The 25,307-nt window shown below is 48.4% G+C and overlaps 2 protein-coding genes across 24 annotated transcripts in view; one reads left to right on the top strand and one right to left on the bottom strand.

Annotated features, from left to right (window-relative positions):
* The window catches only part of LOC103643672 (uncharacterized), a 37,603-nt gene extending 16,448 nt beyond the window's left edge, over window positions 1-21,155 (bottom strand). For 8 of the 23 annotated variants that reach the window (XM_020546815.1, XM_008666842.2, XM_020546812.1 and 5 more), the window contains exons 1-3: window positions 20,305-21,149; window positions 16,186-19,675; window positions 15,959-16,092 (exon numbers count right to left, since the gene is read on the bottom strand). In XM_020546815.1, the coding sequence (XP_020402404.1) occupies window positions 16,338-19,675; window positions 20,305-20,452 (3,486 nt within the window). In that variant the 5' untranslated portion in view covers window positions 20,453-21,149 and the 3' untranslated portion in view covers window positions 15,959-16,092; window positions 16,186-16,337. Of the gene's footprint in view, window positions 1-6,155; window positions 11,976-15,958; window positions 16,093-16,185; window positions 19,676-20,304 lie in introns of those variants that run through there. The other 15 variants (XM_035964311.1, XM_035964307.1, XM_035964309.1 and 12 more) reach the window with 8 other exon arrangements.
* On the top strand, window positions 789-2,427 carry LOC103645455 (uncharacterized). Its single transcript, XM_008668507.2, has 4 exons — window positions 789-836; window positions 914-1,085; window positions 1,159-1,792; window positions 1,891-2,427. The coding sequence occupies exons 1-4, from the start codon at window positions 789-791 to the stop codon at window positions 2,156-2,158; spliced, it is 1,122 nt and encodes a 373-aa protein (XP_008666729.1). The 3' UTR covers window positions 2,159-2,427.
* Window positions 21,156-25,307: the final 4,152 nt, after the last annotated feature.

Below are 25,307 nucleotides of genomic sequence, written 5' to 3'. Positions count from 1 at the left end.
TCTCACGAGCGGGCCACTCCGCCGCGATGTAATGGCAGCGACGGCTACGTGGAGCCGAGCGCGGGGCGGAAACAAATGGTGCCGGTGCCGGTGCCGGCGACGAATTCCACAAACAAAGAATGGCGAATGGAGAATGGGGAGAAGAGAGGAAGAAAAGAGGAGAGAGCTCACCGGAACACCTCATGAGCTGGAGATTTTTGCCATTATAAAACACGACACGTTCGGCTTCGTCGAAACGGAGGCGTTGGTGAGGAATTCGACGATATGGAAAAACACAGGACGCGCAGTCGACGAAATAGACTAAAAATATGTATTAGCCACTGAGGAGAACCATTAGGTCGCCTCCGTTCCGAATCAGTTGTCGTTCGTTCGCTCGCCGTCTTCTATGTCGTCATCGCCCGCTCGTGAGATCTCCCAGCTCTTGGGGTGTTCCGGTGAGCTCTCTCCTCTCTTCTTCCTCTCTTCTCCCCATTCTCCATTCGCCATTCTCTGTTTGTGGAATTCTTCGCCGGCACCGACACCATTTGTTTCCGCCCCGCGCTCGGCTCCACGTAGTCGTCGCTGCCGCTACATCGTGGCGGAGTGGCCCGCTCGTGAGATCTCCCAGCTCGTGCTAGGCGCGGTTCTCCGACGACGACGGAGCAGTATTATAGTCGAGTAATCTAGATTCCCATTCAGTATTCCCCATTCAAATGCGCTGCAATCTAGATCTCATTCCACCATCCCTGTTTCTTGCAGTCTTGCACGACCAGACCAGCTGAATATACAGCGCCGAAGCCGTCTCCTCCATGGATGCTTTAGCCCCGGACAACAACGAAGCCGAGGTAGACAACAAGGTAAGATGTGACGGCAACAAGGTAATATGTGATCCCATATCCTTAGCTATTTCATTGAGTTGAGCTCTGTTTTGTAGGACTATGAGAATGTACAAGATAAATCTTTGTTTGATTGGGATTCTGTGGTTCTTGGTGGTCTTTGGGAGGAGAGAAAATTGGAATTCTTTCATTATCAAACTAAGAATTCGCTCGAATGCCATTATGAGAACACGCTTCGTTATTACGCCATTCTCAAACACTGGCTTACAGGTAAAATGCCATTTAGGGGGTTATTTGACAAAATATCAACTGATTGGACTGTTTTACCCCTAAACTAAAACAGCTACTCTCCTCTACTCTCTAGACATCCTGACGGCTCAACTTCGTTTTCTTTTCTGTCTCTCACTCGTTTTCTTTTCTGTCTCCTCCTCTCTGCTCCTCCTCTCTGCCTCGCTCTCTGGACGGCCGACGGCGCACAGCGCCCGCCTCCCTACGGCGAGCTCCACCGGCGTTGGTCGGCTCCCCACGACGAGGTCCACCGGCGTTGGTCGGCTCCCTACGGTCGCGGAGGTGCTTGCCATCCTCGACTCCCAGGGCTTCGGCCGCCTCTCCGACGCCGCGGACGATTCAGGCTCAGAGTACGAGGCCGACACGGGCGATCCCAATGCCGGCGAGAGGGACGGAGGCGGCGGGAATGCAGCGGAGGACGCGCTGTCGAGGTCAGAGCTGGGAGCCCCGGCGGCGGCGGCTGCTGCTGCCTCTGCTGCTCAGGCCGGGGGCTTGTCATGGAGGGGCCGCGCCGCGAGCCCGGAATGCGAGAGGCGGCGGCCGCAGCACCAACAGCACAAGGGTAGGCAGCTAAGGCAGAGGCACGGCCACGACCACAGGAGGGGTTACTTTTACTGTCGCGTCGCGGATTCGTCGCCCAAGTACCACCCAGGGCAGTCTTGCCGGAAGATCAAGAGGAAGGAGCTGAGGTCCGGGCGTTGCTCATTGCTCAAGTTCCATCCCAATTGCTGGCATGTTATTGTGCAATTATCTGGCACACTCACACACGTGCTCTTCTGATTGACAGATCTCAGACAGAAGAAGAGGAGGGCAACGACAATGCAGTGGAGAGCACGGAGGACGGGCATGAGAGATCAGATTGTACTGTTTGCACTGATCAGACGGCTAATGTTGATGGCGAGGTGAACCAAGATGGGCATGGCTCTTCTAGTAATGGAAGAGTGGAGGGTCGTGATGATCTTGCCATGGTATATCAGAAGGATGGGGAGATGGAGAGGGTACTCGAGAAGCAGGCTGAGCTAATTGGACAGTTCGAGGCTCAAGAAAATGCTTAGAGGGAGTGGGAGGAGAAATTCAGCCTGAGCCAGGATTCAATTATGGTACACACTTTCCTTTTTCAGATATGAATCATTTTTTACTTAATACGAAGTTATTGCATTTGACTGTATAAAAAATAAAATGAGCTAATATTTTCATATTGCCCACTCATTTCTGCTCTCCAACTTCCAAGATAATGTTAACTTATTAAACAACAAGCTAAATCAGGCTGAAAATGCTAGTGGGAGGAGGGAAACTGCTCGGGAGAGCGAGGCAGAGAGGAGGAGCAGAGAGGAGGAGACATAAAAGAAAACGAGCGAGAGACAGAAAAGAAAACGAAGTTGAGCCGTCAGGATGTCCAGAGAGCAGAGGAGAGTAGTTGTTTTAGTTTAGGGGTAAAACAGTCCAATCAGTTGATATTTTGTCAAATAACCCCCTAAATGACATTTTATCTGTAAGCCAGTGTTTTAGAATGGCGTAATAACGAAGCGTGTTCTCATAATGGCATTCGAGCGAATCCTTAGTTTGATAATGGCAAAATTCCAATTTTCTCTTGAGAGGAGGAAGGGCGACGTGATGTTCCTAGTGAGATGCAGATGTATTCTCAACTTGGACTTATTGAAGAGGACGAGGCTGAAGAAAATAGAAGAGATGAAGCCTTACGAGGTGGTACAAGTAATTTGGATGAATCGGACCATATTGATTCGGGAGACCACAATATAGACCAACCATGTGAAGACTACCTACCTGACGAGAAGAGAGTTAAGTATGATAAAATAAATCCTTCAATGCAACCAAGCAATTTGTTTGCGAACATGAAGAAATTTCGAATTGCTATGAGGCAGTATGCCATAAAGCATGAGTTTGAGCTTGGAATCGATGTTACTTCGACTACTAGATATGTTGGTTATTGCAAAGGTGGTGATTGCCCTTGGAGGATCTATGCACGGGAGGAAAAGAAAGGATTACCGACCATTGTGGTATGTTATTTCTTTTTTTGATTGGAATCATTATGTAATTATGTTTTGTTGGTTAATAAATCGTGAACCGAAAATTTGCAGGTTGTTGTCTTGCATGACGTGCATACTTGCACATCTAGTGGCAGGAGGAAGACGACAACACCAAGTTGTGGATGGGTTGCATTTCACGCTATTCCACTACTTATGAAAAAACCTCAAATGGGTGTTAAGGAGTTGCAAGAAACACTACAAGGAGTTCATAATGTCACGATTGGTTACGACACTGTTTGGAAGGGGAAGGAGAAGGCATTGAAAGAGTTGTTTGGTAGTTGGGAGGAGAGTTTCAAGCTACTTTTTTCTTGGAGGGAGGCAATACTTGCTAAGGCGCCCGACAGTATTATCGAGATTGATGTTGTTTTAGAGGATGGTAAGTACTATTTCAACCGTTTTTTGTGCCCTTGGACCATGCATCTCAGGTTTTCGGGAAGGTTGCAGACCTTACCTAAGTGTTGACTCCACTGCACTTAACGGTAGATGGAATGGGCAGCTTGCTTCAGCAACGGGTGTGGATGGGCATAATTGGATGTTTCCTTTAGTGTTTGGCTTTTTCCCGTCTGAGACTGTTGAGAGCTGGACCTGGTTCATGACACAGTTGAAGAAGGCTGTTGGAGATCTTTCAGTACTCGCTATATGTTCGGACGCTCAGAAAGGCTTAATGCATGCAGTTACAGAGTGTTTCCCTAATGCTGAGAAGCGAGAGTGCTTCAGACATCTAATGGGCAACTATGTTAAAAGCCACGCCGGTTCGGAGCACATGTATCCAGCAGCCAGGGCATATAGGAGGGAAGTTTTTGAGCACCATGTCAGCCAAGTTAGAAGTGTTACTAAGATTGCTGAGTATTTAGACCAACATCACAAATTTATTTGGTATAGGAGTGGTTTTGACCCATCGATTAAATGTGACTACATAACAAACATGGCAGAGGTCTTCAACAACTGGATAAAGGACCATAAAGACCTCCATGTTTGTGACTTAGCCGACAAGATTAGAGAGATTACCATGGAGCTGTTTCATAGGAGGAGAAGGATCGGTGAAAGGCTCCAAGGCGTGATGTTGCCATCTGTTTTGTCTACATTGAATGCTCAGACAAGAGGATTGGGACACTTGGCAATTGTTAAAAGTGACAACTACATGGCTGAAGTAAGAGACAACACAAATTGTATGTCAAAACATGTCGTTAAGGCAGAGTTGAGAGAATGTTCGTGTGAGGAGTGGCAGCACACAGGGAAACCTTTCCAACATGGTTTAGCACTCATAATTGCACAGGATCTAAGGAATTTTGGTATGGAGAACTTTGTTGACGACTATTATTCTATTGATAAATTTAGGAAAGCTTACTTGAGAAGGGTGCCACCAATTGAGGATCGTTCTTTTTGGCTAACTGTTGATTTTTCATCTGAAGTTTGTGCACCAATGGCTAAAAGAGGAGTTGGGCGACAAAGGAAAAATAGAATCAAAAGCTGTCTAGAAGGAGGATGTGGGAAAAAAGCTAAGGTCGTAGCTAATGAACAAGGCACAACAAAGCTGAAAAGACAGTATACTTGCCCAAATTGTGGGCAACTGGGCATTCGCAAAACAAGTTACAAGTGCCCTTGAAATGGTACCAAAAAAAGGTGTGTACCATTACTGCATCGGTTGTCAAATTAATATGTTGTATCTATTATATTCTATTTATGTACCATTGTCTCGATCTCTGTAGGAAGAGGAAGCCACGGAAGAATAAGACGAAAAATTGGATACCGAAGGAGTTGCGAACTGCGACATCACAACCGAGTGTACCAGATACTGCAGCTGGTAATGAAGAACCGATGCGTGATATTGCAGCTGCTAAAGAAGATAAAGAACCAATTGGTGAACTAGTCACAAGGGCATCAGATAGTGCAGCTGCTAATGAAGATGAAGAACCATTTGGTGAACTAGTGACAAGGGCGCCAGATCTTGCAGCTGCTAGTGAAGCTCAACACACAACTGCTACTTCCCACCTAGAAGTGTGAATTGGCTAGTTAAGAAAATTACCCCCAGAAAGAAACTGAAGAACCGTAGTCACGGGCAGTACAACTGATAAACTGTTTATGTATCTGTACTAGTTTCCCTTTGAACAAAGAAGCTGTATTATGGCTGTTTGTAGTTCCCCTCCAGCTGTAAGAATGGCCGTATTATGGCTGTTTGTAGTTCCCCTTTAATACTGCTACTTCTCCAGCTGTATTATGGCTGTTTGAACAAAGAAACTGATAAACTGGGCCATGTTTGAACAGCAAACAGCTGCAAGAATGTAGTATCTTCATGTTTATCTATCTGTATAATGTCCGAATGTGGGCAAGCTGGACAGTTGTTTGCTGTTTCTGCCCAGTTTGTGCAGTGTTAGCGTCCGAGACAATTGTGTCCGAGTTTCTGCCCACTGTTAGCGTCCGAAACAATTGTTTGCTGTTTGCAGTGTAACAAATTGACTACCATTCCCAGTTTATGCCCAGTTTCTGCCCATTTCCCAAATTCTACCTGGTTGGATTGCCGCTGCTAGGCTCGAAGAGATTGCTGGCAAGCTTCAGGTTGCTCGGCAGCTCATCCAGCGTGGTTGTGAGGAGTGCCCCAAGAACGAAGATGTTTGGCTTGAGGCATGCCGTTTGGCCAGTCCAGATGAGGCAAAGGCTCGAAGATGTTTGGCTTGAGAGTAGTGATCTGAATAAGAGTAGGGTTTTGAGGAAAGGGCTGGAGCACATTCCTGATTCAGTCCGGCTATGGAAGGCTGTAGTTGAGCTTGCAAATGAAGGTTGTATACACAGTTCAAACAAAGTTCAAAAACAGTTTGCCCAGAAACAGTTTGCCCAGTTCATTACTAGAACATTGTTTCAGAGCACATAGCCGACAAACATGCAGAGTCTAGATATTACAAGCACATAACCGACAAGCAAAGTTTGCACAAACAAGCACAGTACTTATGACCGATTACAATTGTCTTGACAAAAGCTTACAATTAAAATGTGAAAACACAATTACCTGCCCCTTGTCGACTCAAACAGTACGATCATAAATCTCTTCGTAATTGTAACCCATAATACGACAATGCTCAGCCAAGGAGACTGCCACTTTATTCTCCTCCCACTTCCGGTCCTCAAACGCCATTTCCCACAGCTCCGGATCTTCTGAGTTGTATCCTTCAAGTAGTTCATCAACATCAGGGTGATCTTCAACATCCGAAGGGGGGTCAAATAGGTCCCAACTAGGACACTTATTATCCAAATCTTGTTCGCAAACAATAGAAGTCTTCTCTAGCATCTTGCAGACATGGTCCAGGTGGCCAACAACCTTCCCTATCTTGCCCCCCTCAACTTCTGGGATACTAGAACAGATAGAATTAATTGTATGTAGCAGTGTTGATTGTCTCCTCATCTCTTGAATCGCGTATCGCAGAGAATTCTTGATGCTAACATGATACTTCAAATCAACATTGTCCTGTAAACAACCAAGAAACAAGTACCAGCTACAATGGAATACAAACAACACGGTGCCTTCTAGACAATAAACAAGTTTTGATTCGGGTGACCAGGCATTACGGGGTCGATCTTGTTTCGGGTGACCCGGCAGCATAAACGGGGTCGATCTCTAGAAAATAAACAGTGTGCAGAAATATTACCAAAGCCTCAACAGTGGCATTAGCATAGACAAAGGTTGAGTTCTTCACTGAATCAACAGCTCCTTCAAACTTTTCGCGAGCAATTGCAGCATACTTCACAGCAGCGATTGCCTCCTCCGCAATGATGGCCGCCGAATGCGCTTCTACTGCAGCAACGGCAGCTGCTCGTGCGGCGTTGTACGCGTCGGCTACAGCTTCAACCGGAGGAACCCGGTCCATTGAAGAGGCGGCGGCTAGGGTTTCTCCTGCTGGAAGAGAGAACTCGGTGGAAGAGAGAAGAGAAAGGATGGAGGCAAGTCACAGCAAGGTCACGGCGTCAGATGCAGGAGCTTAATGGCCCGTCGCTACGCATAAAAGAGATTTTGAGTCTATTTCGTCGGCTGCGCGTCCTGTGTTTTTCCATATCGTCGAATCCCTCCCCAACGCCTCCGTTTCGATGAAGCTGAACGTGCCGTGTTTTATAATGGCAAAAATCTCCTCTCTTGCGCATTCGAGGGAAAAAACAGTTTCTAGAGTTGGGTTGAAGGTTCCTCTCCGATACCTCCCCAATCACCTCAACCGTGCAACTGGCATCCAAATCTTGCATCCCTTCCCCATCCACAACGCCAATTTCGGCCATGGCGGGGATCCACCGGCCTGGCCTCATAGACCAAGGCCGGTATCTCCTCATTCCTCTGTATTGCCAACTCAAGCAGCACACTCAAAGGGCTGTTGGAACTTGGAACCGGACCGCCGACACACGGCGTGCCCGTCGGGCCACCGCACACACGGCGCGCCCACCCAGGCCGTCGGGCCACGACACACGCGCCCGAATGCATAGCAGCGGGCTTTAGATCTCTTGGGCCAACACACGGCCTTCCTAAGCTCTGTTGGGCCCTCCACATGCGATGGCTTTGGTTGCAAAAAACTGACCCAAGACGCCCATGGTCTAGCCTGTCCATTCAAATTCCTAGCACGGCCCATTCCTTCTCCAAGGTGTTGATCTCTGAGGTGGGGAATGGGACCAACACCATGTTCTGGATAGATAAATGGATCCATGGCAAAAGGGTATCTGATATTGCTCCAAGATTATTCAGCATTATTCCAAAAAGAATTATTAACAGAAGAACTGTGCAGCAGGCCCTATTGAACAGACGATGGATTGCAGACATCAAAGGGGCTCTTACAGTTGGTGCCATTGTAGATTATCTACACCTCTGGAATATTCTCGCAGATTTTGTGCTGCAGCCTAACACTGAGGATAGACATATTTTCAGCTTATATTCGAATGGTAGATACTCTGCAAAGTCAGCTTATATGGGTCTTTTCCTTGGGTCTACCACCTTTGGGCACTATAAAAGGGTTTGGAGATCTTGGGCTCCACCAAAATGTTGTTTTTTCATTTGGTTGGTGGCCCAAAATAGATGTTGGACAGCTGATCGCTTGGTAAGAAGGGGATTGAATCACCCTATCAGATGTCCTTTATGTGACCAGCAAGGGGAAACTCTGAACCACTTGCTTGTGAATTGTGTCTTCTCAAGGATTTTCTGGTACAACCTACTAAGAAAGTTCGGGCTGCATAGTTTAGCCCCACAGCCAGATGCAGTTTCCTTTATGGATTGGTGGGAGATGGTTTCAGAGACAGTAAATGGTCTGGTCAGGGAAGGTCTTGACTCCCTCATCATTTTAGGGTCGTGGATGATTTGGAAGCATCGTAATAGAGTCATTTTTTATGGAGGGTCTCCCAGCCTTCCTTTGATTATGGAGCATGCAGATGAGGAAAGAAGAGGCTGGGAAATTGCTGGAGCCAAAGGGCTCTCCTTCTTGGCTGCCCCCTGCATAGGTTGTTGTAAGGAGTGTGTGTGGGTGTTTTTATGGATCCTTTCATGTACGAGTGTTACTGGCCTCCATAGGGAGTGCGTTGTTGTTGTTTTTTTGGTCTCTTAGACCTTTGTCTCTCTCTTCTTAATATATATCTAAAACGCAGTCCTCCTGCGTTTTTTCGAGAAAAAAAAAGATACTAACTCATTAATGACATAAGGGCACTAAGTGATCATAAAAATGTTGAGTAGAATGTTGCGCATTTTGATGCCTGCAAGAATAAACAATCACTTATAAATAATATGACAGCAGTTCTACTTTCGGTAATGCCACCAGATAGCAGGTGGGAGGGCACAAGCCACAAGGTTTGCCCACATTGCCTCACTGGTACAACAATATCGAAGGGTACAGACATTGGAAAAATGTTACTATAGCAGGAACACAGGGAATCAGATCTATTTATTGCTGATAGCAGATCTAATTGCCTACTGATAAATGCTTGCCATGTGTCCAGACCACGGATTACAAAACATCTCGAAAACCGGCGAAAACCAGTCCGGTTTCCCGTTACTGGACCAGACCGATAACAGTTTTCCAGCGGTTTTTTTTTAATCATTCAAAATTCAAAAAATCAAAAAAATTATTTGAAAAAACGGTAAACAAACAGCGAAAATCGGTAAAAACAGCGGTATCTCGCCGAGAAATCCGATAAACTATTTTATTTGAATTTGAAACGTAAGTCGGTCGAAAAAATTGAAAATCGGTTTCTCGGTTGTTTTTTAGCGAAAACCAATCGGGAAGCGGTGGTTTTCAGCAAGAAAAATGAAAAAAGATGATTTCAAAATTGAAAATTGCAAATTGCTCAGGATTAGTGTTTTTTGGACGGTTTTCGTCGAAATTTCGTTCTCGGTGATGAGCGAGAAATGGGTTCTCAACAGGATGGTGAACCGTGGTCCAGATGAGATCAGGTAATAGTTTGTTCATTCCCCTAAGAGCCAGATGCACTATACTTCTACTACTTATGCTCAGGTACACTCTTAGTTGGTTTTGTTCTCACCATGTTTTTAAAACATTAATAGTCCGAGTCAGAATGATGCATCATTAGTTTGTCTAATAGCTTAGATGCAGCCAATTGGTCATATAGACCTCATGATTAGGGTGCTTTAAATTTGAGAAAATATATTATCAAAGTTTGTAGTCAATGTGAGAATGTCTGTTGTTACAGAAACCCTAGCTACAGTGCGGCTGCAGTTACAGTACTAGTAAACCCTAGCTACAGTGCGGCTACAGTACTGGTGTCCTAATGGGCCAGGCCCATATACATATATCTGTAACACCCCCCCGCAGTCGAAACTCTAGCCACTGCAGATGTTGAGACTGGACCGAAACTCTGCAAACACCGCGGACGGAAGCCCTTTGGTGAAGACGTCGGCGAACTGGGAGGCGGTCGGGACGTGGAGGACGCGAACATCTCCACAGGCGACCCTCTCGCGGACAAAGTGAAGATCGATCTCGACATGCTTCGTGTGCTAGTGTTGGACAGGGTTGGTGGAGAGGTGGACGGCGTTGACGTTGTCGCAGAAGACGAGGGTGCTCCGTGCTAGCGGACTGTGGAGCTCTTGAAGCAGCTGACGGAGCCAAGTCGCCTCAGCCACGTCGTTTGCCACGGCACGGTACTCGGCCTTGGCGCTGGAGCGGGAGACGATCGGCTGGCGCTTCGATGACCAGGAGACGAGGCTGTCCCCTAGGAAGACGGCATAGCCCGAGGTGGACCGGCCCGTGTCTGGACAGCCTGCCCAGTCGGCATCGGTGTAGACGCGAAGCTCCGTGGTCGGGGAGCGGCGGAGGAGCCCAAAGTCGATGGTGCCACGCAAGTACCGCAGGACGCGCTTTAGCGCGGTGAGGTGCGGCTCCCGAGGGTCGTGCATGTGAAGGCACACTTGCTGGACGGCGTAAGCGATGTTGGGCCGGGTGAAGATGAGGTACTGCAGGGCCCCAGCAAGGCTGCGGTAGCCGGTCGGATCAGCGACGGGGGTGCCTGCGGCAGAGACCTTGCCCTGGGTGTCCACTGGGGTCACGCATGGCTTGCACTCGACCATGCCAGCGCGCTTGAGGAGGTCGACGGTGTACTGCCGTTGGTGAAGGAACATGCCCTGGGGCCTGCGCTCGACGGTGACCCCTAGGAAGTGGTGGAGGGCCCCGAGGTCCTTCATCGCAAACTCCTGCTGGAGGCAGGAGATGATGTGACGCAGGAGCCCAGGGGAGGAGGCGGTGAGCACGATATCACCGACGTAGAGGAGGTACGCAGTGTCCGGACCGCGACGGAGGATGAACAGGGACGTGTCCGACTTGGCCTCGACGAAACCCTGCGAACACAAGAAAGTGGCGAAGCGACTATACCAAGCCCGGGGGGCCTGCTTGAGGCCGTAGAGGGACTTGTTGAGCTTGCAGACCATGTCGGGGTGAGCAGGGTCGACAAACCCAACGGGTTGAGTGCAGTAGACCGTCTCCGTCAGGGTGCCGTGGAGGAAGGCGTTCGCCACGTCGAGTTGGTGGACTGACCAGTCCCTGGACAGAGCCAGAACAGTCCAGACGGTGGCAGGCTTGACCACCGGACTGAAGGTCTCGTCATAGTCAACCCCGGGGCGCTGGGTGAAGCCCCGGAGCACATAGCGGGCTTTGTACCGCTCCAGGGACCCGTCGCCGTTCAGCTTCGGCTTGAAGATCCACTTCCCGGTGACCACGTTGGCGCCGATGGGAGGGGGCACCAGGTCCCAGGTGTGGTTACCCTGGAGAGCCGCGTATTCCGCTTCCATGGCATGTCGCCGCTGGGGGTCGGCAAGCGCACCACGGACAGTCGTGGGCACCGGCGGAAGAGCCGGAGAAGAGGTCGTGGAGAGAATCAGGCGATCAGGTGCCCGGAGGGCACCTGCCGCGCGCCGGGTGACCATCGGGTGGATGTGTCGAGGATCCCGGTGGACGACGACGGGGTGATAGGCCAGGGGCTCGGCGCGAGAGCGAGCCGGGGCACCACGTCGACCACAGCGCTGGTACGTCTGGATGGGGTCGGTGTAGCGAGACGACGGGGCAGTGTGCGTTGGTCCGAGAGGCACCGGGGCCGCACGGGGCTGTGCGGGGGACGACGGGGCCGCGCGAGGCGACGGAGGGGACGCTGGCTGTGCGAGGGAGGGCGGTGCCGATGGGGCCGCGCAGGGCGACTCAGGAGGCGTCGAGGCCACACGTGGCTGTGCGGGGGAGGGCGTCACAAGTGGGGCCTCACGAGGCGGAGCAGTGGACGGACCTGCAGGGAAGGGAGGCACGACAGTGGGGGGCACAGAGTCGGGGTCGAGGAACATGTCGAGCTCGGTGAGAGAGGCTGCGGGAGAGGACGAAAGGGGGAAATCCGACTTGTCGAAAACGACGTGACGAGAGATGAGGACTCTGTGGGAGGTGAGGTCGAGACACCGATATCCCTTATGGTCGGGGAAGTATCCGAGGAAGACACGGCGAGTGGAGCGGGGGGCTAGTTTATGAGGAGCAGTGGAGGCGAGATTAGGGTAGCAAGCGCACCCGAAAACGCGAAGATGGTTATAGGAGGGGTGGATGCCGAAAAGAGCAAAGGAGTGGGGTGGGCAACACCGCCTTGGTGGGAAGACGGTTGAGGAGGTAGGTGGCAGTGGCGAGGGCCTCAGCCCAGTAGTGAGCAGGAAGGGAAGCCTGAAAGAGTAGAGAGAGCACGACATCGTTCGTCGTGCGAATCATACGTTCAGCCCTGCCGTTTGGAGGAGACGTGTAGGGGCATGACATGCGGAGGTGGATGCCGCGAGAGAGGAAGAAGTCACGGGACGCATTGTTATAGAACTCGTGCCCGTTGTCACACTGGATGCTCCGGATGGTGCGACCGAACTGAGTACAGACCCAGGCAAAGAAGTGAGACAGGGTGGGAAAAGTGTCCGACTTCTGACGTAAAGGAAAAGTCCACAAATAATGCGAGAAGTCATCGAGAATGAGTAAATAATACTTATAGCCAGAAATGCTAATTACAGGGGATGTCCATACATCACAGTGTATCAGATCAAAAATGTCTGCTGCTCTAGAGGAGGAGGTGGGGAATGGGAGCCTAACATGGCAACCTAACTGACAAGCATGACGGAGGTGCTCAAAAGATCCCCTACAACCAGAAACAGAAGTACTACTGGAGAGCTTGGACATCACATCACGCCCGGGGTGGCCGAGACGACGATGCCAAGTCGCAGAAGAGGCGGCCGCTGCAAGAACATGTGGGGCAGAGGTCGAAGTAGTGGGAGTAAGCAGGCGAAACGTGTAGAGGGGCCCGGGGCTGTCACACCGAGCGAGAAGAGTCATGGTGGCAAGATCCTTCACAGAAAGACCAAACGGGTCAAACTCCATGGAACAAGAGTTGTCAGTAGTGAACTGACGTATGGAAAGAAGATTTTGAATGATGTGGGGGGCAACAAGGACGTTGGTTAAGCGGAAAGGACCGGGAAGGACCGCGTCACCTACTGAGGTGACGGGAAGGGCGGACCTGTTTCCGACAATGATGGAAGAGCGAAGAGAGGGGTGGGCGGGGGAGGTGGAAGATAGAATACATGCGTCCAGGGTGGTGTGGTAGGAGGCGCCGGAATCCGCCACCCAGTCAGAGACTGAGGTGGGCGGGGCCAGCGTCATCGTGGAGAAGGAGCTGGCGAGGGACTGTGCGTCCCACCCGTTAGTCCAAGGCCCCCACATGGGCTGGTCCGAAGACCCCAGGTGTGGCAGAAGACCTTGCTGAGGCTGGGGAGGAGTCGAGGGTGCCGCCGGGGGTGCAGCGGCAAAGAAGACCTGCTGAGAGGCGGTGGGGCGAGGGGCTGAGGCACCCGCGGACGGCCCGGGCCACATGTGAATGGTGCCAGTCCATGGGTTGTAGAAGGATGGCCACTGAGAGCCACCCAAGGAGCCACTACGGCCTCCCGACGGGCCACCGCCACTGCATCCGCCCTTGCGACCACGGTCGCGACCGCGGCTGCGAGCCCCCACGAAGCAAGCAGTCTGTCGCAGAGCTCCAGAGGGCAGCGGGGCCGGAGTGCGGGGAGCAGGAACCTCCCCGGAGTCGGAGGGGGCAGCCCGAGGTGCGCTGTAGAGGGCCGTGGCGGGAGCGGTGGTTGCAGCGGCGGAGAGGCAAAGCTCCTCGAGAAGCAGATCGTTCTTAGCCTCCGCAAAGGTGGGAAACGGCTTCATGCGGGTGAGGATGGGGGCCACGCGATCGAAGCGAGGACTCAGACCACGAAGGAGGTTGAGCACGAGGCTCTCATCGGTCATGGGGGCCCCAAGGGTGCGGAGTGTGTCCGCCATCGTCTTCATCTGACGGCAGTACTCGTCCACAGAGAGATCGCCCTGAACAAGCTGGCGGAAGGCGGTCTCTAGGTACAGGATCCGAGTCTTGCGGTTGCCGAGGAACTGAGCCTCAAGGGCACCCCAGATACGGTGAGCAGTATCGTCCGGCACGCGAACGATGTCCTGAAGTTCGGCCGTGAGGGTGCCATGGATCCAAGAGAGCACCACTTCGTCCATTAGGAGCCAATCCTCCGTCGGTGCAGCGACCGTGGGGAGGACGTGGTCGGCGAGGGCGTAGCGGCGGAGGGTCTGCAGGACCTGGTCGCGCCACCGAGGATACTGAGTGGAGTCCGGCGCGAGAACGTCGGTGACGGTTGCCCGGATGCTGGTGAGGGCCGCCGCCTGGGCGTGAAGAGAGGCGCGAAGGGTCGAGGCTGGGACGGGCGCGGGCTCGAAAGTGTCAGCGCTGTGACGAGCGGACATAGGAGAACCATCCGAGACGCCCTTGCCAGCGAGGCGACGGTAGGTCTCGGCGTACTAGCGCTCGATGGCGTCGACAACCGCCTGTTCCTGCTCAAGGGCACAAGCGGCGTCATGGGCCCGCTGGCGAGCCGCCGCAACGGCAGCACGGGTGGCAGCGAGGATGGCTGCAGCGTCATCCGAAGGGGAAGGAGCACGCAGTGTAGAGGTGATAGAGGACGGCTGGCTGTAGACCGTCGTGCCAATGGTGCCACCGGGAAAAACCAGGGGCAACAGCAGGGCGGCGTCGTGGCCGAGCACGGTGATCTGGGACGCGGGAGGAAGGGAGATCGGCGCGGGACAGACACCGGCAAAGCCGAAGCCGACCGGACCCGTCAGCGGCGCGGGCGAAGGAAGCGCCGGTGGCGCAGGAGGCACGGGAGGAGGGGCAGCGGGGCCGGGGGCGGGCAGACCCGGCGGCAGAGGTGTGACTGACGCGGGCTGTGCGCCGGCGAGGCCGGAGGCCGGAGCCGCCGGAGGGCGGTGGCGGCGCGGGGCTCCCGGCCATGAGGGCCAGCCCGGCGGGTGGTGGCGCGGCCGACGCGGGCCCGCCGGATCCGGTGGAGGGAGGCGGCGGCGCGGGATGCCCGGCCAAGGGGACGGCGGCGCGGGGTGCCCGGCCAGAGTCGCGCCGCGCGCGGGAGGAGAGGGTGCGGCCAACGCAGCCCTGTAGGAAAGAGGGAGAGGAGGGAAGAGCTCGCCGGAGGAGGGGAGAGGGGGCCGGCCAGCCATGGGGCGGCGGCGGCTAGAGCAAGGGAGGGGGCGGCGGCGGCTGGAGCAAGGGAGGGGGCGGCGGCTGGAACAGTCAAGGCTTTGATACCATGTGAGAATGTCTGCTGGTACAGAAACCCTAGCTACAGTGCGGATGCGGCTACAGTACTAGTAAACCCTAGCTACAGTGCGTCTACAGCACCATCTTCCTCCTATTAGTGCACCTACCGAACGGCAAGCATGTCTGGCAGCAAATTTTGAATGGTTTTCTTTGTAGATAAAATGCTGGAAGGTGATATGAACTCAGCAATACATCATACCCACCTAAATATTTATATTGTCCTTAATAAATGAAAGCAAATTTTGGTACAAACCAAAATTATAGGTAGATATGTTGCCGTACCCTACTGTATCATTCAGAGATCGATTAATATTTGCTATATAATATATATTAGTTTATTTGAATAAATTTTCATTAATATTTACCTTTTGTGTATGAAATGATTTTCATAACATGTGTGTGTCACACATGCATGTCAATTGTCTACTAGTGAAGATACAAACACAAAAAGTGCTCAAGCACGATCAACAAAAAAGATGCTTCTAACTCTGCAGGTGCAGGACAGCAGCTATAGTTGGATGTTAAGGAAATATGGTCATTAATATTCCTCACTCTAGCCAACCATTGAAGATAAAAGATCCACTGAGATTCCATGCAAAGATGTTAGCAATACTAACTAAAAGAAGGGGTCAAAAGGCACATAAATGTAGATACAACAATTGCCATAGTAACACTTCTTACCTTCGAATGCCTGCTGTAACTTATGCATATCATACCTAACATCACGCATCAGCACTCATAATCCCTTTTTACCTGCCCCCAGGATCCACTGAAATATGTGAGGGTCCTCTTCCTCCCTAGGTAATTTTGTATTTCTGCAAACACCAAAGTACCAAAAAGATGATAAAGTGAAGACAGAGTATTATCAGCAAAAAAATCACAATAATACAATTAACACAACACCTAACCTGAATTAGCTTTTTAAGGAAAATCACATATTCAACATATCTAGAGATGGATCCATGGATCCCTCAGTGGAGGAACACAACAATGTAAGGCATCACAAGCACTACTCAGAAAAGATACCAATAGTTTTGTACCAACCATATTGGTCAAATGCTCAAATTCCTTTGTGTTGCCGAGTTTCAGTGGGGTTACAATCACTAGCAGCACTACACACGGGTTTAGGGTCTAGAGGTAGTAGCTCAACCCCTCTAAAAGGCACTTCCTTTCTGCAGTTTCTTATCATGTTCAGCCTAATAATTGCATCCTCCATCCGTCTTTCAAGATTTTCAGGCTGCTTATATGCCGGAATAAGTCCCCTTTCTTCTATATCCTCCAGTAGTTCCTCTCCATTCTGCACTCTCCCTGTTGAATACATAGCTCCAGTGAGTGTGATATAGGTAGTAATATTCGGCCAAAGACCCTTAGATTTCATCTCTCCATAAAGATCTAGTGCGTCAGAGATATGTTTGTCTTTGCATAAACCAGTAATTAAAACATTATAACTGACAACATCAACCCTCAATCTACACAACTCCATCAGCCTCTTCAAGTGCAAAGCATCAGCAATCTTGGATTCTTTGCAAAGACTGTGCATTAGAGTAGTGAAGGTAGCAACAGTTGGCACCATTCCTGAACGCATCATACTACTGAAAACTATGACTGCCTCCTCAAGTTTTCCACATCTACAAAGTCCTCGAATAATTGAACTCTCCGCAACTTCAGCAGGCACAATGCCAATAGCTTTCATTTCTTCTTTTAGCCTAAACGCTCTATCAATCTCACCAACCCGACATTTTGCATTGACCAATGCAATATAGTGTGTATGGTTTGGTTGAAGCCCTACTTGTAACATCTCATGTAAAACTTTGTGACTATGGTCCAAGTAACCTTTTCTGATCAATCCATTTATCATGGCACTAAAAGTTTTACTGCTGGGTGACATATGTAACCACTTCATACAATTGAAAACTTGTAGTGCATTATGCATCTTGGATTTCTCACTGAAAGCTGTAATCAATATATCGAAAACTAACCGATCAGGGAAAATGCCTTCTAAGACCATCTTCTCCAAAAACTTAACTGCAATGTCAATCAACCCACACTCAGAAAGCCCAAGAATGAGCAAACGATATGTAACATTGTCTGGCCTGATTCCTTTCCTCACCATATATTTGTACAGATATAATGACTTTGAAAATTGTCCCCTCTTGACATACCCATGCATAAGTATGTTATAGCTAGCAGAGTTTGGATAAACCTCATTCTGATACATATCAGACATCATCCTTTTTATGGTATTCACATTTCGACTCTTGAGGTACCCATTCATCAACGAATTATAGGCAATACAATCTGCATACAGGCCTTCCTTGCATATGATCTCATGGAAAACGTAAGAAGCAGCTTTCACTTGGCCTTCATTGATCAACCCATTCAGCAAGCAGGTATACGCAACAGTATCAGGGACTACTCCTTTCTCCAACATCATCTGCAAGATGACTAACGCAGGCAAAATCTTACCTTTCCTGCAAAAACCACTGAGAAGAATGGTGTAGGTATGGATATCAGGTAAACAGTTGTTTTTTATCATTTTCTCGCATAGATCCAAAGCTTCATCTAGGGTTCCATATCTGCAAATCCCAAGAAGTAGTGCATTGAAAGTTTTCTCATCAATAGCAAAAGGTATGTCAAGAAGACAGGACATAAATTGCCTTGCTTGTACCAAGTGGCCTCCTTGACATAATCCTCTAAGCAAATTCTGATATGTGCAAACATTTGGAGAATAGCCATATCTAACCATATCATCATAAACTGAAAATGCCCCAACTATGTTACCTCTGTGGCAATAACTATCAATTATGCGGTTAAAGGAGACAGAATCAAATGATATATTCATCCTAGACATGTATTGTCTGAAGTGTTCAGCCTCTGTAATCATTCCCTCTCTATAGAAAGCATGTAATAATGCATTATGGATAACTGGATTGGCAACTAGCCCCCTTCGATAAATGTCCACAAAATGCTTTAGTGCTTCCTTGACATACCCTGCCTTACAATAGTAACAAATCAGAGTTGTATATAGGACATCATTAGGTAAAATTCCACTTTTCTGCATCCTTGACAAAATTTCTTTTGTTTCATGCATCTTAGCCATCCTGCACATACCATTGATCAATGCTGAATAAGTGATGACATCTGGATCAATTCCATCCTCAAACATACTCTTCAAAATTTGTTTAGCCTTGGAAATCTCACCCACTTGACAGAACCCATCAATGAGAATAGTACGCATCGTCTTATTGATGGTTATACCTCTTGATTTCAGATCTTCCATAAGATATATAGCAGGTCCCAGCATGGAAACTTTGCAGTAACCATTCAACAAAGCACTATAAGTTAGTTCACTTGGCATGACACCAGTAATTTGCATTTCCGATAGAATACTTAGGGCCTTATCAATTCTCCTGTTTCGGCAATACCCATCAATCATTGTAGTGTAAGTAGCTACACTTGGAACCAAATTTTGTCTCAGCATATGATTGAAGACATAGCGAGCATGATTTATCTTACCTTCACGAAAAAAACCATTAATCAAAGTATTGTAGGTACATTCATCAGGTGTTAAGTCATCTTTCCTCATTCTTTTGAGCAAAAGGAAAGCACGTGTACTCCTCTTTATTCTACATAATTTATCTATCATGATGTTGTATGTATATACATCTGCCTGTACACTATCCCTCTCCATATCTTCTAGAACACACAGGGCAGCCTTAAATCTTCCCTTCTTAACATACCAATGTAGGATTGTATTATATGTGACAGAATTAGATATGTGACAGCTCTTCATCTTCTGAAGCATATCTTCAGCCTTTCTAAATTCTCCATTGGTGCATAGGGAATTCAGAAGAATATTGCAAGTGGTAACACCCAAAGGAAACTTACGGGCCAAACTCTCTCTCAAGAACAACCAAACATGCTTTGATTCCCCTTCCTCAACAAGAGCATTGAGGATGGTATTGCAAGAAACAGGTGAAGCCTTAAAGCCGCAATCATCCATAAAGAGAACTGCCACAGCTGCATCTAGCACTTTTCTTTCCTTGACATATGCTTTGACAAGGAGTTCAAAAACGACATGGTTGGTGGGATCAAAACGTGAAATGGTCCGCAAGAGGGAGGTAAAAATAGCAGTGCAGGAGAAGCCCGTCACAGCAAGATGCTTCAACACTGACATTGCTTGTGAATGCATTTGAGCCTGGATGAGAATTGGAACAGCCATACAGTAAACGTAGGTAATTCGGTCTAAACCTGAACGCTCCACAATAGAACTCAGTATCTTCAAGGCCAGTTTTCCATCAGACTTACCAAGGCTCCCAAATTTGTAAGCCATGTGATTCAGGGTCTCCCACCGCGTCATAGTCTGAATGGTAATGATGCTACTATCAATTCCATGCGCTGAAAGAAAGAACCAAATGAATGGAACAGCGAATTTGATACCACCCAGAAAGAAACAATAGCACACAGAAAATCTATTGGGGCTTGGAGTTTGACTTCTAACTTCTATTTTCTAAAGGAAATGCTACTCTCTACGATTGGCATCTGGTACTGAAATAGCACACACTATCATATGTAATGCATGTACATTTTTCCAGTGAAATGTGGCGATAGCCTTTCATTGAACTGATAGACAAACAGAGAACAACCCTGAGTTTGGCATGTTCATTATTACAGTAATTATTAATCAAGTGTGTTAAGGAATCGGTTTGCAATGGATGCTACAGATAGATGAAAAGAGAATCGAGACAAAACTTGTGTAGAATGCACAACCAGCAGCATTCTGAAATCTTTAGATTTGCAAGAATCAATGAGCACTTCTAGTGATTGCACAAAGCATAAGTCAGGGTAATTCTTATAGGTCTGGGGTTAGCATTTTGCACAAGAAAGATCAACTAAAGTACTAGTACCCGATTTCTTTCACCTCATCCTTAGAAAGATAGAAATAACATGTAGACAGGTTTGCTGACTGATTGTTCCTATCTGCTGAGACTAGGTCAAACAGTTTGCGTTTTCGCAGAGAACTTTACCTGGAGTGTTGTCGGAGCTGGCAGCGAAACGGGGGCGTGCGGGCGGCCTAGCGCAGGAAGGGAGCCGCAAGGAGTAAGCCGCCGCTTTGCACTCGATGATCCTGCGGCGATACGAGGAGTCCACCAGCGACGAGAACGGCCGTGCCATTAGCGCAGCAGCTGCTGCCTCGCTCGGCTGCCCGCGCCTGCTCGGTTGCTCACGCTGGCACCGCCGCTCAGCTGCTGTCGCCACGCGCTCGCGCCAGTGGCGGAGGACGCGCCAAAATGAAGGTGTTGCTAACGCTCACTGCTGTCCGGAGACCGGAGGCGCGGACGGCGAATGGACTGCTGTCAGCTGTGCGGACTGCGGAAGCCGCAGGCGCGGACGGCGAACGGGCGAAGCTCGGCCTGGCGGGGGCGCAGAGCCGCGAACGCGCGGGTGGAGCTCGGCCAGCGGCTGAGCGGCCCTGGCCGGAGCTCGGCAGGGCGGCCGTGGGGGCGCGGGGCAGGGAGGAGCTCGGGTCTCGGGCCCTCGGCGCGGCAGCGCCGGCGGGGAGGCGGTGGGGCGGAGACCCGGAGTCTTGAGAGTTGAGGAGGCGGCGCCGGCTGGTCGGCGAGTCGACGGTGGGTCGGAGCTGGAGCTTCGTCCTGTTAACAGAATCGGCAGAGTAGAAAACCAACAAACAGAGCACATTTACGTGAGAAACCCTTCGATACGAAGGAAAACCACAGGCGCCTCGGCGGCCGTGGACAGGGGCGACGGAGCTCAGTCCGCTCGGCGGCGCTCGGCAGTAGAGCAGACACGGGAGGAGGCGGGAGGGATTGGGAATTTTTTTTTACTGTGGATCTTTGTTGGGCTAGGCGTATATCCTAAACAATAATGAGCTATATTGGGCCCTCCTTTCCTAGCTCACCGTTAAGCTATCCAGGCTTCGATCAATGACAAGGGTTAGAATCTAGTGGGATGGAAGCTAGGATGAGTCATATGCTAGCTAAGGTAGTGAAGGTACTTGGTTATACACTAATGACAATAAAACATCTGGCGCCCTGCAATAACATAAAACTATTTGAGAATGCAGAACACAACTCTTCACTTCTAAGTTCTAGTTGAAGGGCAAACATCCATACAAACTACAACATGCAGGCAATAATTATACTTGCCTTGAACAAAAAATGAAGTTATATCCTGGCGCAGTGTAAAAAGATCACAAATGTTATATGCTCCTATGTACAATCCAAAAAATGGATGGTAGAATCTCCCCACGCAAAACTGGCAGATGTAAATGTAATCAGATGGTAAAAGTTTGGTTTATATAAGAACATGTACATGATGTAACCAGATCAAACGGTCAAATGAAGGATTCACCAAAAAGTAGTTATCCTGCACTAGAGATCGATCAATATAAACGCTCCACTGGTGCCCTGCAATGACTCAACATAAAAAAAAGGAATAGACATGTATTTGGTCAACAACATACAGGGTTCAACTAGTAATAGTGACAGTAGCAAAGGTTCCATAGTCACCGACCGTTATGGCTTTATTCAGACTTAGATTGCATAAATCTATTGTAGATATTGTTGCAATGGCTTCACATGCCCTACGGTTCTGTCTATACCACATATTTCTAAACCACCTTAGAAGCACATAAATACATAGCCTGCAGCCAATAGGTGGCAGACCTAAATAACCAGCGCAACCGGTATACTGCATGTAGCAGAGCTCTTACCCATCTGTCTACATAACATAGTTCTAAACAACTTTACAAGCACCAAAATGCATAGCCTGCAGTCAACAGGTGAACGCGCAAACGCGGCACACAATATAGTTTTGAAACCACTTTACAAGCACCAAAATACATAACATGCAGCCAACAAGTGAGCAAGCCTAAACAACCTATGCAAGTTCCAAAATAAGCTTGTCACAGCTGTCTTTACGCGGGCCCAAATGCACGGTAGATGGTAAAGGGTATCAGTAGTAAAAAAAGTACCATAAAGATATAGCTTTTTGTTCTATACACAGCAGATCAGAGTATTTGTTAGGCATATAAAGGACTTTAGAGATATTGGATACGACATCTGCCAAGGTATCTATTTTAGAGAAAAGGTTCTCACAACGCCATGTAATAGTTATGTATTTGAGTGTTGCAGCCTATTGTTGGGCATGCTTGAGTACATCAACACACATTGCTTTCAAGAGCAGCATTGCACCATTGACACAAATAACAATAGTTATGGTTGTTAGGTCACTTTAGCTGAAAGTCGCCTAGAGGGGGTGGATAGGCGGAAACTGAATTTTACAAACTTTAAGCACACTTCAAGCCGGGTTAGCGTTAGAATAAAATCTAAGTCCGGCAGAGAGGGCGAAAATAAATCAACCAAGAAATAAAGCGGATGACACGGTGATTTGTTTTACCGAGGTTCGGTTCTAAAGAACCTAGTCCCCGTTGAGGTGGTCACAAAGACCGGTCTCTTTCAACCCTTTCCCTCTCTCAAACGATCACCTAGACCGAGTGAGCTTTCTCCTTAATCAAACGGGACACTTAGACCCCACAAGAACTACCACACAATTGGTGTCTCTTGCTTTGATTACAAGTCACTTAGAGAACAATAATGAGGAAGAAGAAAGTCAAGCCAAGCAAATAAGAGCACAAGAAAACACAAATGATCCTCTCTCAAGTCTAAATGCGCTAGAGTTGATTTTGAGACTTTGAGCGGATCGATCTCTTGAATTGTGTCTTTGGAGTGGTGTCTATTGCTCTTGTATTGAATGAGAAGTAGTGAATGCTTGGATGGTTGGAGTGGAGGTGGTTGGGGGTATTTATAGCCCCAACCACCAATTCAACCGTTGGGGAAGGCTGCTGTCGATGGGCACACCGGACAGTCCGGTCGCCAGCCACGTCACCCAACTGTTAGGGTTCTGACGGTTTCGACCGTTGGACCTTTGACTTTTGGGGCACCGGACAGTTTGGTGCCGCACCGGACAGGCACTGTTCACTGTCCGGTGCACCTTCTGGTGGTTGCTCTGACTCTGCGTGAACTGTCCGCGCACTATAGCACTTTTGCAGGTGTCCGTTGCAGTCGACCGTTGCGCAGGAGTCGTTGCTCCGATGGCACACCAGACAGTCCGATGAATCATAGCAGAGCGGCTCTCCAGAAACCCGAAGGTGGCAAGTTTGAAGTCGTACAGCCCTGGGCATCGGACACTGTCCGGTGGCACACCGGACAGTCCGGTGCGCAAGACCAGGGTTCTCTTCGGTTTCTTTTGAACCCTAACTTTGATCTTTTTATTGGTTTGTGTTGAACCTTTGCCACCTGTAGAACATATAATCTAGAGCAAACTAGTTAGTCCAATTATTTGTGTTGCGCATTCAACCACTAAAATCATTTATAGGAAAAGGTAAAACCCTATTTCCCTTTCAATCTCCCCCTTTTTGGTGATTGATGCCAACACAAACCAAAGCAAATATATAAGTGCAGAATTGAACTAGTTTGCATAAGGTAAGTGCAAAGGTTGCTTAGAATTAAACCAATTTAGATTTTTATTAGATATGCATGGTTGTTTTCTTTTATTTAACATTTTGGACCACGCTTGCACCACTTGTTTTGTTTTTGCAAATCCTTTTGGAAAATCTTTTCAAAGTCTTTGTGCAAATAGTCAAAGGTATATGAATAAGATTTGCGAGAAGCATTTCAAGATTTGAATTTTTCTCCCCCTATTTCAAATGTTTTTCCTTTGACTTAAACAAAACTCCCCCTGGATGAAATTCTCCTCTTAGTGTTCAAGAGGGTTTTACCAATTGAAAGAAGAATAAATTATTTTTAGATACCAATTTGAAAAAACATACCAATTTTGAAATATGTCAATTAAAAATTTTGAAGGGTGGTGGTGCGGTCCTTTTGCTTTGGGCTTAATATTTCTCCCCCTTTGGCATTAATCGCCAAAAACAGAATCTCTTGAGAGCCCTTTATTCTTTTATCTCCCATTGGTACAAGTAAATATGAGTGAAGGTTATACCAATCGAAGAGTGGTGTGGAGTGACGGCGAAGGATAGATGATACTGATAGAGTGGAGTGGAAGACTTGTCTTCGCCGAGTACTCCATTTCCCTTTCAATCTACGACTTAGTATAGAAATACACTTGAAAACACATTAGTCGTAGACATAAAAGAGATATGATCAAAAGTATATAAATGAGCTATGTGTGCAATGTTTCAATCAAAATTCCGAGAATCAAGTATATTTAGCTCATTCCTAAGTTTGGTAAAGGTTTTCTCATCTAATGGTTTGGTAAAGATATCGACTAATTGTTCTTTGGTGCTAACATAAGCTATCTCGATATCCCCCCTTTGTTGGTGATCCCTCAAAAAGTGATATTGAATGTCTATGTGCTTAGTGCGGCTGTGTTCAACGGGATTATCCGCCATGCGGATTGCACTCTCATTGTCACATAGGAGGGGGACTTTGCTCAATTTGTAGCCATAGTCCCTGAGAGTTTGCCTCATCCAAAGTAATTGCGCACAACAATGTCCCGCGGCAATATACTCGACTTCGATGGTAGAAAGAACTACTGAGTTTTGTTTCTTTGAAGCCCAAGACACCAGGGATCTCCCCAGAAACTGACAAGTCCCTAATGTTCTCTTCCTATCAATTTCACACCCTTCCTAATCGGCATCTGAATATCCTATTAAATCAAAGGTGGATCCCTTGGGGTACCAAAGACCAAACTTAGGTGTATAAACTAAATATCTCATGATTCTTTTCACGACCCTAAGGTGAACTTCCTTAGGATCGGCTTGGAATCTTGCACACATGCATACGGAAAGCATAATATCCTGTCGAGATGCACATAAATAGAGTAAAGATCATTTCATTGACCGGTATACCTTTTGATCTACGGATTTACCGCCCGTGTCGAGGCCGAGATGCCCATTGGTTCCCATGGGTGTCTTGATGGGCTTGGCATCCTTCATTCCAAACTTGGTAAGTATGTCTTGAATGTACTTTGTTTGGCTGATGAAGGTACC

Source organism: Zea mays, chromosome 1 (genome assembly GCF_902167145.1).
Source record: "Zea mays cultivar B73 chromosome 1, Zm-B73-REFERENCE-NAM-5.0, whole genome shotgun sequence".
In the NCBI taxonomy this organism is placed as follows: Eukaryota; Viridiplantae; Streptophyta; class Magnoliopsida; order Poales; family Poaceae; genus Zea; species Zea mays.
The sequence above is the reverse complement of the archived record's forward strand: the minus strand, read 5'-3'. Positions and strand labels throughout refer to the sequence as shown.

Coding starts and splice junctions, on each gene's coding strand:
- LOC103645455 (XM_008668507.2), top strand. CDS start 789: ATGGATGCTTTAGCCCCGGACAACAACGAAGCCGAGGTAGACAACAAG. Junction 1,086..1,158: donor TCTCAAACACTGGCTTACAG/GTAAAATGCCAT, acceptor AAACTAAAACAG/CTACTCTCCTCTACTCTCTA. Junction 1,793..1,890: donor ATCAAGAGGAAGGAGCTGAG/GTCCGGGCGTTG, acceptor TCTGATTGACAG/ATCTCAGACAGAAGAAGAGG.